Source organism: Merops nubicus, unplaced genomic scaffold (assembly GCF_000691845.1).
Source record: "Merops nubicus isolate BGI_N331 unplaced genomic scaffold, ASM69184v1 scaffold10333, whole genome shotgun sequence".
Lineage (NCBI taxonomy): Eukaryota > Metazoa > Chordata > Aves > Coraciiformes > Meropidae > Merops > Merops nubicus.
In genome coordinates, this window is record NW_008598285.1 from 123464 (window position 1) to 142720 (window position 19257).

The 19257-nt window shown below is 38.9% G+C and overlaps 1 protein-coding gene across 1 annotated transcript in view; it reads left to right on the forward strand.

Moving 5' to 3' along the window:
• Positions 1-14255, forward strand: part of LOC103769766 (protein kinase C-binding protein NELL1-like) — a gene marked incomplete at both ends in the record, with an annotated part of 130057 nt that extends 115802 nt beyond the window's left edge. The window contains 1 exon segment of the mRNA XM_008937001.1: positions 14133-14255. Within this exon segment, the coding sequence (XP_008935249.1) occupies positions 14133-14255 (123 nt within the window).
• Positions 14256-19257: the final 5002 nt, after the last annotated feature.

The following is a 19257-nucleotide window of genomic DNA, read 5'->3' on the forward strand; positions in this document are numbered from 1 at the left end:
GATTCTCTGAAATGACAGTCTTTATAAACACTATGTGCAAGCAGTTCTTGTATCACTTGCAGTACTTGTATCATTTCCTCCTCCTTTCCTTCCCCTCTCTGTAGGACATGGAGGCAGGGGAGCCAAGAACCTTGTCGTTTCCTGCCTGTATAGGGGTGTTCTGCTAGGAAACAGTCAGTGGAGACAAAAAATGCCTTTGCAGGGGTTAGAGATAGTATCTAGAGCAGGAATATTATTTGATGTAAATACATCAAATTTACATTTGATAAATGGAGATTTAAAATGTCTACATTTAAATAACAAAAGCATTTGATCTTTTTTTGTTCTTGAAACTCTGTGAATCTCATGTCCGAGTATGTATAGACAACTTCCTCACACCTTCCTCCAAATAATCTTGTGTCTGTTTGGTGCTTAACCTGTGACAATAAGCAGTAAGGTTACATCTACCCCTTTCCAACTGGTTTTGGCAGACTTGTTTCAGCCATTCTTTGCATCATTAAGTGATTAGCAGCAACTGTCTCTTGATTATTTGCTAGTTTTTGTACATACAAGCTATTCCTGAAATAGTGGTAGCGTTCCAGAACACAGTAATGTTCACCTGTCTCCTAACCTTGATAAATGTCAGGTTTTGCTTAGATTCCTACCTTTTTGGTTCAAATGGTTCAGATATTCCAAATCCAGTCTTTTCCCCACTCTTGTCTGTTGGTAAACAATTCCATTACTTTGGATGAGTTTTGCACTGACACCATGCCCTTCTAACCATTGCTTTACAGAACAGGTGGCAAAAGGATCTTAGCTGCCAAGTCATGTAGTGGGTTAATGAGACGGGTGGAGTTCAGGTTGTGCCAGATGTTCTCACCCCTAGATCATGCTTTCTTTGGGCACGCAGGAAGATCTGTGCTGAGTATAGCTAACAGCATCATTGCTCCCTTTCTGAGGTGGGGGTTCTATATAATCCTGCTTTTCTTCCCTGCAATATATGCTGGAATTAAAATCTCAACAGTTCAGTGGCATGTGATAGGCATAACTATACATGTTTTGTGGGGGTTGTTTCTTGTGAACAAGAAACTTGTTCTTTCCAAGTTCACCAGTGCTTGATTCTCATGTCTCATTTTTCTTACTAGGTTTCTATTTCCCTTTCTCTGCTGAAACATTCTAATCCTTCTGAAGTTTCATGCTTCCTTCTTAATTTGTGGTCATCCCACTTTCTCTGTCTCTTTGGGTGCATATATGTGGATTTGTCTCATCAGCATTAGGTACTCAAGCTAAGCGCAGAATTTCATTTTCCCTTCTTCTGTAAATTGATTTTTGCAGATGTTTCTCACACCTGGTGTTTTGCTTTCCTCCTTAATTATCTCATGCTTTGCCAAAGGCTGAATTCAGTATCCCAGCACCCACAGCAGAGAGACTTCGGGTGGCACTTTGTGAGTCAGTCACTGGTTAACACTGAAAAAGAGCCAGAAAATGACTGTGGCTCCATCCCCTCGAGCCCCTCTGAATCTCCTGGGTATTTCTGCAGTGCCTTCTGTGGTGTTTCATGATTTTAGGTATTTCAGGTTGCTGCCTCTGTCCTCCCTAGAATTATGTTCTATGGGGTTTTTGTGAGAAAAGGCGCCTTTCTTGCATCATCAGTTTTCTTGGATAGTCCCCTACTTAAATCCCTGTTTTTCTTGGATAACAATGCATACTGTTTGTTGTCACTTTTCTGCGACTGTCACGTTTTAAAATGCGTTTGGAGCCAAAGCCTTTTAGAGAAGAATTTCCTGTTTGAATGAACATCAGCCAAGTGTACTTTTTTTTTTTTTCCCCAGGCTCGTGGATGATAAATTTCTGTATCTAAGTATTTTAAATTAGTTTTTACTTGTGATGAAAATGCAAAATGAAGCTGTACTGCCATTATCTTTTGGTAAGTTCGTTGTGCAAGCCCGAGTAACATACAGCATACAAATCCTGTTCGATCTCTCTGTTCTCTCAGCAGCGGGATCTTCACACCGGGCAGTGTGTTGCTGCTATAAGAAGGTATAGTTGCAGCCAAAGGAACTCAGGTTGTGATCTTGTCAGATCTCATAAGACAAGTATGGTCTACTGTAATCATTGTGATGGTGGAACGTCTCCAGGGAAAAATACAGGTGCCTTAGAAAGTGATGATGCACTGGCTGCCATTTCTGCTCTCAAATAAAAATGGATTCTGTGTATTGAGAGTAAATATAATGCTGAGGTTGCACTCTTTGAGGGGTAAAATGATTTGATCACTTTCTTCCATGTAAAAATTCCCTGGTAGTTTTGAGCGGCTAAGGAGAAAACTGAAGACTAACACAGGACTGACATAAAGAACTAGAATGACTTTTTTTTTTATTCTTTCTTTTTTTCTTTTTTTTTTAAAGTGCTGAGAACCCATTTGTCCTGGTGAGATGCATGGGGGAAAGTTAGGTTTTCAGGACTCTGAGAGAGCAAACCATTTAGTAATTTAAATGCCTAAATACCGTCTTAGAAGCCACTTTTTAGACATCCATTTTTAGGAATCTCAGTCAGCACTCTGGCTTTGCTGCGTGAGCTGCAGCTAGACAAATGTTCTGTTTGCTTTCAGTAAGAAGCAACAGTCTATTTCTATTCTGTCAAAAGCTGAAATTATAATGGAGCCCATCATTTTTGCAGCATTTGCTTCATCAGAAACTTGTAAATTAAGGTGCTAAGTCTGCAGAGGAACCTAATGGCTTGACTCTAATGTTGTAAACAGAAGATTGAGAGAAGTCTGCTAAGTCTTTGTGACTTTCCTGTCACCTGCAATACACACTCCAACACTCTGCAAGCCTTTTCATTGCATCTCTGATAGGTGCAAAGAAATAATGTGTCCTGTCCTCGTTATACTTGAACTCTGCTACAAAACCTTAACTGTGATTTTATGTGTTCTTGTATCAGCAGAGTGACACATCCATCACACAGGTGGGTGCATTTGGAAACAATTCCACCTTACTATATTGCAATAGCACTAATAGACTTTTGTGGAAGTTTGAAATGGGGTATGTATTGCCTTTTTTTTTTTTTTTTTTTTAATGCAGAAGTTAAAGCACCGTGGAGTGCTGAAATCCAGAACTCTTGAACTTACATCACCAATATTAGTTCAGGAAGTCGTGGTGAAATGTTGGGTAAATATTGCATCCAAAGGTCTATTTCATACTTTTTGTATTAGTGATTTTGAGATTTCTGCAAAATAAAGCTTGCAGCTGTTGTTGAACTAGAAAATACCTGAAAGGTGAGGTTCTGATATCAACTTCATAAAATATGCAGCTTTCACAATTTTATGGGTAAAAAGGAGCCTGTCATTTTAGTTTAAGTTATATTGCTATGTAAATAAATCAGTACATACTGCTGTAGGATTTCTTTTTCAACACAGTGCAGGTACTCGGACCATATTCAGCTTTTAGCAACACAGAGACAAAATAAAACTGTATCTTAAGATGTAATGGTAACAGGCATCTCTCCTGACAGCTGTAAATTAGGCAGTGGCAGCTGCTAGACTAAGTCTCTTCTTTTTTTTAGATTGTGTCATTATGTGTAATTTCTTTATATTCCAATGATTTAGAGAAGCTGAGAACTTCATGTTTTATTTTTTATCATTCCTCTGTCAATATTAATGGCACTGCCCCGGTCTAGCTGGAACCATGTTACTGCTCTCCTCCACTGTGGCACATCATGTTGAGTTCAAGGCTTTATTTGCTCTCTATGTGAAGTTTTTTTCCTTTGTAACTATGTCAAGAAAAGCAATAACTACGCAGAGAAATTTGGAATAACTAGTGGTTCGCAAGTACACAAATCCATCCACACAATCAAGGTGCCTCATAGAAGCCCAATGCCTTGATATTTAACTGGTTTGCAGAAAAGTTGAGTATTGTATTAGAAGTTTAATATCCCATAATAATCATAATAATTGATATGAACATATTGCTTGTCATGTTCCAATTAAAAAAAAAGTTGGTCTGCATTATAATTTGGGCATGACAGTATGACTTGTGTAAAGTACTGTGTATGTGAGAGCTCAGAGCAGAACGAGCTTCCAGCGGAGGGACCCGTGCTCTGACCATTGCACCTCGAGGGCACAGTCTATCTACTCATTTCCTTAAATGAATGAATGAATAAATAAAGAAAGAAGAGACTGGCCTGCAGACCAGGTTACTGCAAACCTCTAGACGTACAGTGTATAAACTGACCTTTCTGGTTTATAAATCCAGTATGGATTTATAAAGATCTTTTGGTTCTGCAAGATGTTTTGGTTCTTGCAGATGAGAGTATAGATATTTGCTCTTGAACACCATGTTTCCCATGTGTACATTATTGTATTTTTGATAACTTTGTGAACCATTTCCTGTGCTTCCGAGACGTAATTGTTGAAAGCCCTTAATCTTAAAAATGTGTTTATATCAGACTGGGTTTCAATAGGGATATGTTCCATGCTTCCTTCACCCCCTGCAAAAGTTTGTGCAATGAGATATTCATTCATTCCCTAACAAATATTATATAGGCATTGAAGATATATGTGCAAATATTTTATAGTGTGGTAGCAAGAGATCCACTTCATTTTTCTTCCCCTCTTGCTGAAAACAATGTTGCCATCAGCAAGGCTACCTATTATTCATCTTGATTTAGTCCAAAATAAACATTTTTATTGTAACAATTCAGAATTTCCTGTCACTACTCAGTGAACTCATCTCATGGAAATTCAAATGGGTACTATTGAAAGTGAAGATAGGTGTATATACAAATGCTCTAAATTAGCCATTACTATTCAGAGGAGAGGTATTGGAATTATTGCAGATAGTTCTCTGAAAATGTCAGCTGACTGCTCAGCCGTGGTCAAAGACAAGCAGAACAGTGTGATCCTTTGGGAAAGACTGAGAACAAAATGGAAAATATCATTATGCTATTGTATAAATCCATGATGTTCTGGCGCCTTGAGTCCTATGTGCACTTCTGGTCTGGCCCTCAAAAACTGAGGGGATGGCATGGAGACATCGATGCAGGAGGGGACGTGGTAGAGCAGAACTCCTTCAGAGTGTGGAACCGGCATCTGCACGCTGGTGCACACACTCTTCAGGATGCCTGTGATGTGAAGAGCTGCCAGCAATGGGTCTTGTGTTGATGCAAAATAAAATTCTAAGTCTGTCTGATATTGTGTTTATTTCAAACAGAAACTGATTCCTGCTTTTATGCATTGGGTTTATTCACTTAATTTAGAGTATAATACAAAAAATGGATTTAATAGGACTGAGCGAAGGCAAAGATGGAAAGTGTAAATGGAATTGGATAATAAAGAGGGTAGATTTTCCAAACTTAATAGCAAATGTTTCTTTCTTGATTATTCAAAAATAGTTTCAACTCAATACACTTTAGGTTTCTATGTGTTAAGGTAAATGTAAAAGGGAAAACAAAAGCTCCTTACAAAAAATATTGGCTTATGAAATGTTTTGTGTACCACAAATATTTCTGGAAAAATTTGTCCTCCTCTTTCATAGTATATCTTTCTGTCATCCATGGTTCTTTTTTCTCTGTGTATATACAACAAAAGAACTTTTGTTGTTGTGGAACTTTTAGGATTCGTGGGAATAAGGATCTTTAGTAAGGTCAGTTTTTTGGCAACAAATCATGAAGTCTCTATAAACTCGAACAGAATTTACACGTTTGCATTCATCTCTGCTTTCTGCTTCTTGCTGAGCAGAAATAAAGAAGTCTGAGCATCTCAGTGCAGAAGGCAACAGCTGTAAAGACTTCACCCACTGCATGTTGAAATCATAGCAGCTGTTGTCCAGGTGTAATTATTGCCCACGTTTGCATACTGGCCTGTTTGGTATTTACTCCATTTTAGTCCCTTTTCCTCTAGGTATCTCCATATATCATTTTAGTTATGATACATACTAAGTGCATGAATAAGATTATGTTGGTCTTGTTTATGGTCTTCTAATAAATGGCTACAGAGACAATTTCGTTGTGGTGCAAAAATCTGAACTAAACCAACGAATAATTAAAGTTGAAACTGAATCACTGAGACAAATCTCAAGGATTCTATCAAAATACCAGTTTAGGAACATAAATCTCATTATTTTGTTACATTTGTTTCTAGACAGTTCTAGGCAGATTATTTTATTAGAATTAAAAAAAAAAAGTGTACTTTGCATTAGTACTTTATTTTATAAACTTGTTTGTAGATAGGTGAATGTGAGCATTAACTAAGCAGGTGCTAGAAAGCCAAAAATGAATTTTAGTTTATAATTCAAAAGGGAACATTCAAGAGGTTTTATTTTGAAAGGCAACTGCATGCACATTCAGAATTTTATATTCAAATTAAATCCCACTATTTCTTCCTAATTACCCAAGAGTAGCATGTGTCTACTCTTTTAGAATGTAGTCTGAATAATTTTATACTTAACACCAGGAGCTATTTGTCGTGTCGTAAAATAGACTAGAGCTTTAGTTTCTTACTGAAAGAACAGCAGGTCTGGTATTTCTACCGGTATTTCTATGTTGAACTGCTCCTAAGGATGAAGATGCAGCACATCCTCATGTCAGGGAACAATGGGGCTTTTCTGTTCTGTTCTGTGCCCTGTTCCTTCTTCCTTTTTCCTTGAGGAGATGGGCAGGGTGAGCTTGGATGGCTGAGGCTCAGAATAGCCATGGATAAACTTTACTTTGTTTCTTTAATTCTCATGAGCAGGGGAAAATACAGGTTGTGGTTTTTTCTACTTTTTTTTTTTTTCCAGGGCTTTCTGGATTCGCAGTCAACTATTGTCTTTCACCCGCTTACCATCTACAATGTAATTCCTTGTTGGATGTGTGCATCTTGTTTCTAATTGCCCTGGTTTTCTGGGGGAAAATTCTTCCTGTGTGTTGAGAATAATGGTTCCTTTTTTTCAATCTGTTTAAAAGCTAACCCTTTTGTTTCAGCAGAACTTCTAATGAGCTAATATCCTGGTTCCACTAAGTCCAAAATTCTTCCTAAATCCAATTTTTTAATATCTCATTTTTAAAGCTGTAATTATTATGTAGACATCTAAATCCTAATACCATATGCTATGTTGCTGCTTTTTAAAAGTATCTGGAGGGTTGGCTTTCTCCTCGCTGAGTTATCAAAGGCTATTGCTTAACCAGGTTAGTAATTAATTTTACATTAGGGCATGTATTCTGTACAAATGGTCTCTGTATTAATAAACAATGGTAGCATCTGATGACCTTGTTATTCCCTAAGTGAGTTGTCTCTCTGTTGCAGGTCTCTTGGTATATAGAAATGTTTGCTGCACTTGTGCTTACATACCCTAGAAGCAAACTGTCATCTCAACAATTTGAGAACAAGTTAGTTTTCCTTTCCATGTTATAAAAATAAGAATAAATAGAAATAGACAGAATCTTTGTACAATGTTCTCTAGAGATGAAAGTTTTATTATTAAGGTATGAAGGCTTTGAGGAAGTAACGGAAGAAAATTCTTACAATAAGAAAATGGTTTCCATCTTGTAAGCAAGTTTAAATTGGGGCTTTTTCTTATAATGAGATGTGAGAATAGTTATGGTGAGAGACCATTCAATGGGATATGTCTCCAGTAATTGCATTCTACTGTTGGCCCTTTTCCGAAGAACATCCTTATTTAAAGAAAATAAAGATAAAAAGGTTTACAGTCTCGCTGGAAAATAAATCCTATGTCAGATGTACCTTTTAGAAATTGTAAGTTTGAAATCCATTATGGGCTTTTGAACTGTGCAAGGGAAAGCTGTCCTGATATTACAGTAAGTTAGGACTCTTGACCAAAAGGTCCTTAGCTTTGTTATGTATTGTTAGCTATATGTTTTCAATCTGTGGTTCCAAGTTTCTATTAAATATTTTAGACGAAGTGTACAACAATATAAATACGTGAGTTATTCCAGGCATGTACAGAAAGAAAGAAGAAAAAGAGAAAGCTAAAGCAGAATCCTGCCTTTAGAGCCTGTACAAATCCAGTAAGTCTAATGGCATTGTCTAAGCATGGGAAAGCAGAAGCATCCTAGAAAATATGGGATACCCCTGAAAAATACATTTTAAAAAAACCCAAACATGCAATATATAAACAAAGGCACTCTTCCTTTTGTGTAAAGACCAGAAGATTTTATTGAAAATGTCTCTTTGGGAAAAACGTGGATATTTCTAACAGCCAAAACTTCAAGACTATAGAAATATGCCATTTTTTTTTCATACTGGCAGTTCTTCCCATGCTGGTTTTCAGAGCTGCCTAGAACCTTTCACAAACACTACATTTCATGTGTGGAGAAAATTTGTATTGACCTATAATTATTTATTTATACATTTAGGTATTTGTGCATCTGTATTTATAAATACATGACAAATATTTCCTTTTTTTTTTTTACTTTGCATGTATTCTGAATTATTTTTATTTTTGTTTGTTTACTTGCAAATAGTTCTGCAGTATGGTGTGGGTGGCTTTATGCAGAATACATTACCTCAGGCAGACAAAAAACCCTGTATGGAACCCTCCCTGCAGCCCCCACTGCTTTTCTTGCTGCATCCTTCCAGTTCACTTTAGCCTAGAACAGGAGGTATTTTTCAAGTATCGTAATATAAAAATAGTTCTGTGATTCCTCAGTAAGACAATGGGGATGTGGAAGATTTGGCAGAAGTACAGGTGCCTGAAGTTTTTTCCTTGTTGGAATATTCCTAATTATACTTCCCAGTGGCCATCAGGAGGGTGACATGTCAATGCTGGAGCAGCTGGAATGCTTTGCTCATTTGAGGTGTGCAGAAGCTGCTACAGCCTGCAGATACTTTAACTTCAGTAGCCTACATAAGGACCTGTGTTTTGCTGAGAGCTAAAGGTCACTTTCAAACTTAAGGCAGTGGCGTCCCAGCTGAGATGCATCTGACAATTCAGCCCTTGCTGAAGGTGTAGCTAATCCAGCCCTTAGCAGAGGCTCGGCCTTTTATAGTCAATGTTTGGAGTTTGGTTGTGGTCCTGGTCTCCTGCTGCCTCAGGTATTATTCAGCTTAGGTTTTCAATGTGTTTTTCATGTGTGTACATGGTAGAAGTTAGCTGCTGAGGTGGCAGATGTTGGTGTGCTGTGCTGTTTGCTGGGCAGGGGTCCTTCTGCCTTGAGCACACGCCCCAGTACACGAGGATGCAGTGTGGTCATTGCTCTCTGTGTGGCAGTCTGGGAATTGTGCTTGTTTCAGCAGGTTTTTATTCATTTTTTGTTATGGAGACTTTAACAGGAGGTTGTTTGTGTTTTCCCATTGTACTGTAACTGTTTCTTCTCTGGGGTTTCAGGATAAAGGAGATATTGTGTGTGCCCTAATGTCTCTGTGCTTATAGACCAGTCTGTTTTGGTATGAGGTGTGTTTGTGCCATTTGTAGGATGCATTGGTGCTTCTTACAATAGGAAATGCAACTAACTGTCTACTTGAAAGTATTTTCTGGTGAATTAACTTTGCTTTTTATGTGATTGCTGTCTCTGCAAGGCCATGCAATACTGAAACTGATTCTGTCAGCTCCTGAGCATTTCAGTCCTCAAGATAAACTTATTAGGCTGCCTGTGAACAAAGCAGGGATAACTATAATACTTATCTTTGACTGCTGTGCATGTGCTGTCACGTAACACTGCCCACACAAACATGGATGTCCCCGGACCTGTCGGGCTATTACACTGGTCTTCTGTTCAGGTCAATGCAATTTCAGTTGCCTGAGGCAAGCAGTTAGCCAGGGTTGACTTCCCAGTGACTGCTTTTTCAAATAGATGTTTTCTGTAGAGGTTTGTTTTAAAAGCCTTAGCTCTTCAAAACAGAAGTATTGCTTAATATGTGCATAGAGGACACACGCAGTTGATACGTGTCACGATTCCTGAGAGTCCCACAGCAGAGGTGGCCGAGGTGTGTTTTTGTAAAAGGATGGCTGTTTTCCTACCAGAGATCTTTCAAGTGCTTGTGGAGGCAGCTGGCCATCCTCAGATAAAGGCTGAGGAAGGGGTGAACTTTGTAGTCACTGCTTCACAAGTTGGCCTGCTTCAGGTATGAACTCAGAAAATAGTGTACTGTGAGGGTTTTGGAGAAGTTTATGGAAGAGTTTAGAAATTCTAAAAGGTTTTTATCGTGGAGGAAAATATTAGGTTTAAATGTGTAGTTCACTGACCTCAGGTGTAGCTTGGTGGCTAGGAAACGGGGACAGGTGAGGTGGAGCTTCAGAGGTGTTTTGTCCTTTCATACCTCATCTTTGCTTGCAGACAAAGTAAGTTGAAGGTAAACCAGCAGTTCATGGTTTGTTTTTTTGTTTTTTTTTTAATAAAAGATTGACAATCTTTAATTTCCTGTAAAATACTTGGTATTTGAGGATTTCTGAAGAATGACAAATACTAGGAAAAACCCACAGGATCTTGTAATATCCTCATTTGGTAGAGGGAAATAGAGGTGCAGAAAAGTAGCTGATCTCTCAGCTTTACCACAAAGCGTGGAACAGAGATGGCAAGGACCAGGATTCAGGAGTAACAGAAATACTAATGCTGGAAATAATTGTAAAATATTTCATAAACTGACTTGTCTGTAAGCAAAGAATGGTGCTGCTGTTGTAACTGTTTTTCTGAAACGATATTTGTTTCTTGAAACTGATATTAATAATCCAGGGGAAGGAGTGCTGGGTCAGGGAATTGCATCCCTGTAATGGTTTGAAAACAAACCAGTGAGAGACTCCAAGTCAGAAATACAATTTAATAAGAAAAAAATAAAATAAAAGCAATAATACAAAGGAAAACCACAAACGGAGTCAGAATACAACCTGACACTCTGTAGTTAGGGTGGCGGTCGCAGTCCAGATGAAACAGTGGTCTCGTAGAAAAGATCTGGTAGCTCTTGTCCTCTGGAAATCCAGTGGGTAAGACCCCCTGTGCTGTACTGGACCCCAGTTTATATCCAGGTGGGAGCACTTGGCTCCTCCCCCTGGGTGGAGCATCTCACAATGGGTTGATATCAGTCTATGAGTCATGCAGTGGGTCCTTGATGGTCCATTAAACAGAAATAGCTCCTGGGGGGAGTTCTGTATGAGTCATGGGGCGAGGCATGGATGGGCCCATTAACAGGGAGGACTCCTCCTGCTGGGTGGGAAGGTGTTAACATCTCCCCTGACCTTGAACCTCTTTCCTTATCTGTTATAGCCTGGGGTGTGAGGTCTGTCCTGGGCAGCTGCTACCCATGATTTTCTTAACAGCCCATGAGCACTGACATAGAGAGTATAGAATATACAGTTTTGGTTCTACCCACATAAGGATAAACTGGTCCCAGCCCCTGTAACCATGACAATCCCACAGTACTGTCCTTCTCAGTAAGTGACTTCAGTTCTTTTTGTCTTTGATCATAAGCTGCTTTTGTCTGTATAATATAAATGAAGAAAAGGCACAGGGAGATGGGTGACTTCAGTCAAATTTAACAATGACAGTTTAATTTTTAAACATGGCAGCATATTTATATCTAGATATATATGTCTGTGTATGAAAAAAGTTGTTACTTTTCGTTTTGCCTTTTAGAGTCTCCTTTCTTGTGCTTCTCATTTTCAGCTGAAAAGGGAATTGTCAAAATTAGATAGGACTTTGAGATTTTTGTCTTGGCTCTGCCCTGTTTTGGTGCTTTGGAGTGATACCATTTGTGACTCCTTGTTTCATGGTGTCCTTCACTTCCGCTCTTTGTTGTCTAGTCAGGTAGTGTTTACCACAACATTAGAGCCAAAGCAGGTTCTGTCTGATGTGCTTGAGTGAGGGATTTTGGAAAGCAATGTTCTTTGCAATTAATCATAATCTCCTTTGAGTTTAAACAAAACATGAGCCCACTTTCCGTGTTTGCTTCCCAGTGTGAACACCAAGTGCTCTTGTGAGGGCGAAGGAAACCCGAGATACCTCGCTACTGACAGAATCTTAGGGAGCTTTCCACCTGGACTAAAAGATTTTTGCACCCTGACAGAAAATCAATGCTTTCTCATTCTTATTAGGCCCGTAGTAACATCATCTATAGACATCTCTCCACCAGGGAAAACTTAATTTAAAGTTCCCATCGTTGCAGCCATGTTGCTGCTAAGAGATCTTGGGATTCCTCATGCAGATGAGGTTCCCTTAGTCCTTGTGCTAGCAGCATCAGGATTTCTCACGAAGGGCAGGTTCCCATGGTTGGATTTGTTGCTAACTCTTCAAATTATGTCATCTTAGAAAAAACTGACCTCTGTTTTAAGTATGACTGTGAGAAAGCAGCTTTATCAGGGCTAAATCTTTCAATATTGCCAGCATCTGCAGGAATGGTAAATACAATGATTTATGTAGTCAAAACCCTAGAAGAAGGCAGCAGAGTATAACCTCTTGTGTATTTTGGCAAAACACATACGTTACCACTGGGAAATCTTTTGTTTGCACTTGAAGCGCTGAGAAGGTAATCAACTAATTTGGGCAGTTGTCTGAGTAGGAATGTTCTTGTGTGTGTGAGCCTATCACAAAGGCATTCTCATCACATTGTGAATGTGACCACGTGAAAGCCAATGGGAATAACTAGTAGAAGTAGGGAGCGACTATGGAGAGGGTGTCTCTTTTCAAAGAAAGCATCGTTCAGCTTCAGCTGCGTACCAAGTGCTTCCTTGGAGGGTAGCTCCATACGCTCTGTGGCTGACAGAGCAGTCCAGCACCATGAGACCAGAGTGGCAAGAGTCAGGCTGCGGTACAGTTTCTTCAGAGATGGAGAGCAGGGGCAGCCCTTGAAGAATCCTAGCACTGGGGATATGTGAGGTGTCTGAAAACTGGCACGGAGCTGAAAAGAATTACTGAGCAGAGCTAGGGACCAACATAAACTAACAAGTATAAACACAAGCCTTGAATTTATCAGCTAAAGCCAGGCTCCTTTGAGTGTGTATGTGAGAGCTTCTTGCAAAAAGCAGAGTGAGCGATATATCGCTTTGATGCTCTTGAAAAGAAAATGTTTGCAATCCATATCATTTTGCTGTCAAATGTATTTGAAAAATTGAAGACATGTATTGTATATATGTTCTGCAAATAGTTATCAGCCATGTTCCAGAAGTATTTGGTTCAGGGGGTTCCGTGGAATCCTCCGGTCAAATCTACGCGTGTCTTGAGCTCTCTTCAGATTGGCTCTCATTCGATACGATGGTGCAGCGAGGGCACTGCAGGAGCCCCTCAGCCTGACAAAGCCTGTGAGCCTGTTCTCAGTGGAGAGGCTCTTCCAAAGGGCTTAGTTCCAAGTCTGTAGAAACTAGTGCTTTGCTCATGTTTTAGAGGCACAGCCTTCTGCAGACCACAGAGAGGGGCAGAATTTAGTTTCTAGTCCTCGTTCACTGCTATATTGAAGCAAATCCTCAATTCCAGGGGGGGATACCTGTTATTTCTCGGCATATGGCTGCTGGCCTGCTGATTGCAGCTGCATAAATAAAGACTACTGAAAGAGGTTCCAGATTGTGATTTTTGATTATTGTCTTTTTTAGAGTTTTAAGACATTTCATTGCATCCTCTTGATTCTACTGAACAAAACTGTAAATCCACCAGTGTAAAGTGTCCGGGTTTTATTTTTGCAATCCTACTGCATGAGGGAAGCTCCTGGTTATTGCAGGAGAAAGTGAGAAGCTTCAGGATAACTCACCATCTCGAACTGATGCTTTGCTAGAACAAAGCGTAGCAGGACAGTGCTGGAACTGCAGCAAATTAGGCACCGTGGCAGCAGCTGGAGCTGCTGGATGCAAGCAAAATATGGCCCATTTGTTTGGGAGACCCTTTGGGGTCTGATGGTATGAATGGTACTCTAAAAACGGAAAAAAAAAAGGACAGTGATTGTATAGGTTAGTCTTCACAGCAGGTATTTTTCTGTGATAATCTTCTGCATGGGTTTATATCATAGCTGTACTTTGCCTTCTTGCCCATTGTTTTTATTTTCCTGTTTTTGAACCTAATGCTCCTGTTGAGTTTGGGAACTGAAGCAGACCCATAGCTGATTCCCACACCAAACTCTCAGTGTTCAGCCATCGTGGCAGCCTTGTTATGCCACTTGGTTTTCAAATGCCACATCATCACACTGGAAAGCTCACTGTGTCTCATGTAACTTTTTTCTTTTTTCTTTTTCCTCCTTGTAGAACACGATGAGTGTGGCAGTGGGCAGCATAACTGTGATGAGAATGCAATTTGTACCAACACTGTCAGGGGCCATAGCTGCACCTGCAAACCTGGATACGTGGGGAATGGGACCGTCTGCCAAGGTAAGTCAGTCCAGAAGTACCCTACAAGTGGCAGATTCTGCTAAAGTTTCCTGACAGTCACCTATGTTCTGGTAACTCGTGATGGCTGGATCCTGTCAGTGGTTTTCTATAACATTTATCATCTGGCAAATGGAGTATGTATGGAGATGATGGGAATTGGTTTGTGCATGACTTCTCAGCAAGAAGGGAATGTTTTGTGGAATGCTAGAAGAAAAGAACTTTTCATTTACTGTCACTGAATGCTGTCATTTCAGCAGGGATTGTTCTGCCTTTAAGTGATGTTCATTGTTTTATGAACTGTGGATGATATGTGCTATCACCTTTGGCTTTTACAGGTTAATCCTGTAAAAAGCCTTTTAAATTAGGATAATGGTCTTTTATGTTAACATCAGATGATTATTTGACTGCTCACATCAGAATAGGGATGATTTTTTGTTTTTAAATCTTTACTTTTAAATTTCTCGGTTATGTAAACAGTAATGATAGGCAGCCATGCTTTCTGTCAAGTGATAAGTTATTTAGGGTGTGGTTTTTTGTTTCTGGAGAGAGAGAGAGGAGTAAATATCTTATGTAAGACAGAGAAGAGAATATAATAGTTGGTTTAGTGAGGGCTGCATCATGAAGTACAATTGAGTCGTAACTCCTGTGTTTATGAATTTTATTTGTCTCATAAAAAGCCATTTTTGTCTTGTCTGGGATTGCATACTTTCTGACTTTCTAAACAGACTTACAGCAGTAGAAAAGTAACTTTTAATTTTTTCTCTTTTTGATTACAACTGTTGAGACTGAGGAATTTACTGGGTAAAATACTCTGTATAGTCTGGGGCACAAGAGGCTGGATATTAATTTTCCAGAAGGTTGTAAATTGGCCAAGCAGTTCCTTAAAGGAGAATGAAGATTGATGTTGTTCCTATTTCAAGCTCAAGTTCTGCACCAAGATTAGCCTGTCAGATGCTGAATTAGCATATACCATCTGATTGCACTTTGATAGGACTTTCTTTGGGTTCTGTCCATCCATACAAGAGCACCTCTGGATTTAAAACTGTAAAATGATTTGGAAGGATTTAAAAAGGAACACAAAAATATTATGAAAATAGTGGACAAATTAAACCTTGGTCTGTGTAAACTGAAGATCAACAGTGATACTGGGGAGAAACTCACTGGTAGTGTGTTTTCAGTCTTTGATGACAGTGACTAAACTGAAGCATAGCCAGCTGTAGTTTCAGGGAAGTCTGAGTAAAACAGCTTCTGTGGTGTTGCCCTCAGAGAAAAAAAAACGAATCACAAGACAAACCCTTAATCATATTTCTTTGAAATGGGGATGTTTGGATTATTTAATAAAAAATATGCTTTCACATTGGTTTTCTTTGTTTGCACACCTGGGTATTGGGTTTAATGTGCCAAAAACTCAAAGCAATATTCCTACTGCATATTTATTAATCTAGTAACACTGAACTAATGAAATTGCACTGGAGAAATGCAATGTTTTTACCCTCAAAGTTCTGTTGGAATCTTAAGTTGTCTGAAAGATATCTCAAATACATGTTTTTTTAGTATGCCTTGAATTGCAGGTGTGAATGGAGTTACAGTTCTCTTTTTGAGATAGGTGTATGTGGAAATGTTGATTATTCTGACTGGGAAGCATAAGCTGAAAAGAAAACTGGAGAATATAGAAAGGAGTTTGCAGTCTAGTAATTATTAAAGTCACTAGGGATAAGAATCATCTGGCACTGCATGGTGTAGTTGCTCTTGCAAACCAGCTGATATTAGAGTCATGTGGGTTTTAATAATAAAGCAGTCAATGTAAAGTAGTGGTCTGAGTTTCTCAGCCTGTGGTTTTATGACTGCTTGTGTTTTTTTTATGTTTGGATTTGTAACATGAACAGTGTGTTCAACTCTGCCCGTGGTAGCACCAGAAGTGCCACCTTTGCCTCTTTCACCAAGTGTGAGGGTGGTGTTATCAGTTACTGGGCAGGGCAGTTTCCTTGCACAAGTGCTCGGGCTGGCACAAGGAAAGAGGGGTGAATGTGTCAGGAGAACCCTAAACTCTTATGGTGCCATGTAGGAATTTTGAGGCTTTATACTCGGGCAATATCAATTTGAAAAAAATAGTTACAGGCTAAGGTGGTAAGTTTAATGTAGTACTGTCTGAAGATAGAATAAAATTTCTCTCCTTGTTGAGTCACCTGTAGGTGCTTTATGATTGTTTACGTGTTAAAGATGTGTGCAGACGCAGAACAGCTGTTCCAGCTACTACTGAAAGAATGTATTTCTGTAGTTCAGTAAGGTTTCCTATTAATATTGTCCAGCAGAACCATAAGCAGAAAAATGATAATTTTATTATGAGAGAAAAGGATTGGCTTTGTGCCTGACTCTACAATCTATCTCAGCAATCTATTTTAGCAGTGGTACAAAAAATAAAATTGGAGTAATGTTCTTCTTTGACTTTATTGTGATAGTCTTTACAAAAAAAAAAAAAAAAATCCCATGCTGTTATTTGTATTTTAGAAAAGAAAACGTATGTGTAGTTAAATTAAATTGCACAGTGAACTACCGGTAAATATAATGAAATTAGTCTGGCAGGAATTTCTGATGTTTGCATTTTTTGTGGCAAGTATGGAGAAATAAAAAGGACAGAAATAATCTGGATGTGAATATTATGATTGCTGAGGGTTTAGAAAGAAAAACAGATGTTGAAGAGGAAAGCAAATATTTTTTTTAAAAAAAATCTGTGTAATTGGGCTGTTGCACTTTTTGAGTAGAAAAATAAGAGTCGTGCATACGGAATTGCTTTACTGTAAATGTGGTAGACTAGACCATACAATTAAGGACTGAATTATATCAAACTAAATGTGGCAACTGTCATGAGGGAAGGTAGCAGAAAAGGGTGTGGACCAAGACCAAATGCAGTTCTGCATTAAGATACCTACTGCCATAGTTTAAGTGACATAGACATGGAAAGAGAAGTGGAGGTGGACACAACGAAATCTTTATAAATACATAGTTACCGATCTATAAATGAGACCATCTAAGAGAGACAAAACTTATTTGCCATGGTTGCTCTCAATTTCACTGTAAGAAGTGGGCTTTAGCACCTCAGAAATACAGAGGAATTTTGGCAATAGGTCAGAAGAGAATGGGGCTGAGAGGAGCTGCAATGACAAAGCAGGACAATGCTGTGCCATCACCACCGGTAAATTTAACAGAAATCTGGACTCGGAATCACACTGATTATATCATAGGATTTCTTCAGAAAAGAAAAAGTAAAATAGGGAGACCTTTGCAGGAAGAAATTACATCGGGGACAGAGGTAGGACTGGTTGAATAGAGAGAGATTCTGAATCTACGGATTTAAGTTGCTCTTTGCTATGAAGAAAACTTTGCAAATACTTAGAAGAGCTGAGTAATTCAGGAAATAGAAGTTGTAGGTTCTGTAAATAAATTATACAATTCCTAGGTGAAAGGGGAATAAGGAGAGTTGGAGCCATTTCACTAAACTTCAGGTTAGGATATAATAGTGCAGCATAAAGGCAATTAACTTAGAGTAGAAGATAGAGGCGGAAAAAACTGACAGCAACTGAATGTTCCAGTTTAAAAAAAAAAAAAAGTGTTGGGCGAAACACTACCTGGTGCAACGTGGCACTTCACAGTGTGCCCGTCGGGATGGACCCTGTGTGAAATCCGTGTGTAGTGGCAATGGTTAGATGAAAGAAGTCTGAACTTCCTAGGACAACCAGCTTTATGAATAACCCATCAGCTGTAGGCAGGGCTGTGTGCAGGAGTTAAACTCTGTCATGTATAAAAGATCTGTTGGGACTCCAGCTGAAGAGCCAAGGATACTGAACATGGAGATAAATAACCATATTTAGACTAGAGGCTCTTGATCTGTGTATTGTTGAAGTGTTTCTGTGCGAAATCTTGACAGGGCTTCAATCTGGGAGACTGGAAAATGTATACAGGGAAAACGCCTTTCTCTGCTTTTTGTCTTGGTAAGTTCTAGTTCCACTTCTGCTTGGCAGCCTTGCACTTCATGCTGTGGAAGTGACATGCTGAAGTGGGATGTGCTGTTTGTTAAAACATAAAGGACCTCATGCTCCACTGTCTACTTTACCTTGGTGAGATGGAAGCTGGAGAATATTTGCTGTTGGATGTACAGTCATAGGATTTAGCAGATACTTCTTATAGAGCTTGTGTTTTGTACCACAGACTGAAGTCAAAGAAAGGAGCCAAGATACATTGAAACATCAGCAGGTTCCCTAAAATATTTGATGACAGTTGGCATTAAATGTCTTTAAAACTAACAGACAAAACCCCACCCACCAGATTTTGTAGGGGCTATAGATCTGACATTTCAGCTTCAACACTGTGCAGCCATCAAGGCCTAGTTGCAATCACTTATTTTCTTTTGTACAAGGACACCCAGGTGTAGCATATAAGCCTTGCCCTAGCTTTTTGTATTTTGTCCAAATGCTGGTTTTAAAGTATAAATTCTGCCCGTAGAAGTCTTTATATATTATCAGAAAAATAGAAGTGGCCTTGAATATACTTGTAGGGTAAACAGGGGCAGCTCGTCGGAAACACAGATGGGGTGTGTTGATGGTTTTTTTTGCCTGTCTTTGTCGTGGGGAATGAACAGAAATCTAGCACTTAAACACGTGCAGATGTTTTTCGTTGTGCTTCTGTGTTTTACTTGTATAGTCTGTCTAACAGGTATATTAAGTGTGTTATTAATATCTCATTTAGTGGTTTCTACTGAGATGCAGATTTATTAGAATGATTAAATGAGGTGGATTTAGTTACAGTCATAAAGCTTAAAGCAAATGTGTGTAGTATGACTGATGCATGGGCAGATAAATATCAGGTATTGTGAAATAAAAATCAAAACAGTGTTTATTCTAATTAGTATTCAGGCTGAAGAATGATTTATTTCTGCCAGAGTATAGAATATAATGTTTTTTTTCCCTGTTACATTCTTCTAGAATTTTAGAACTGTTACATTCCT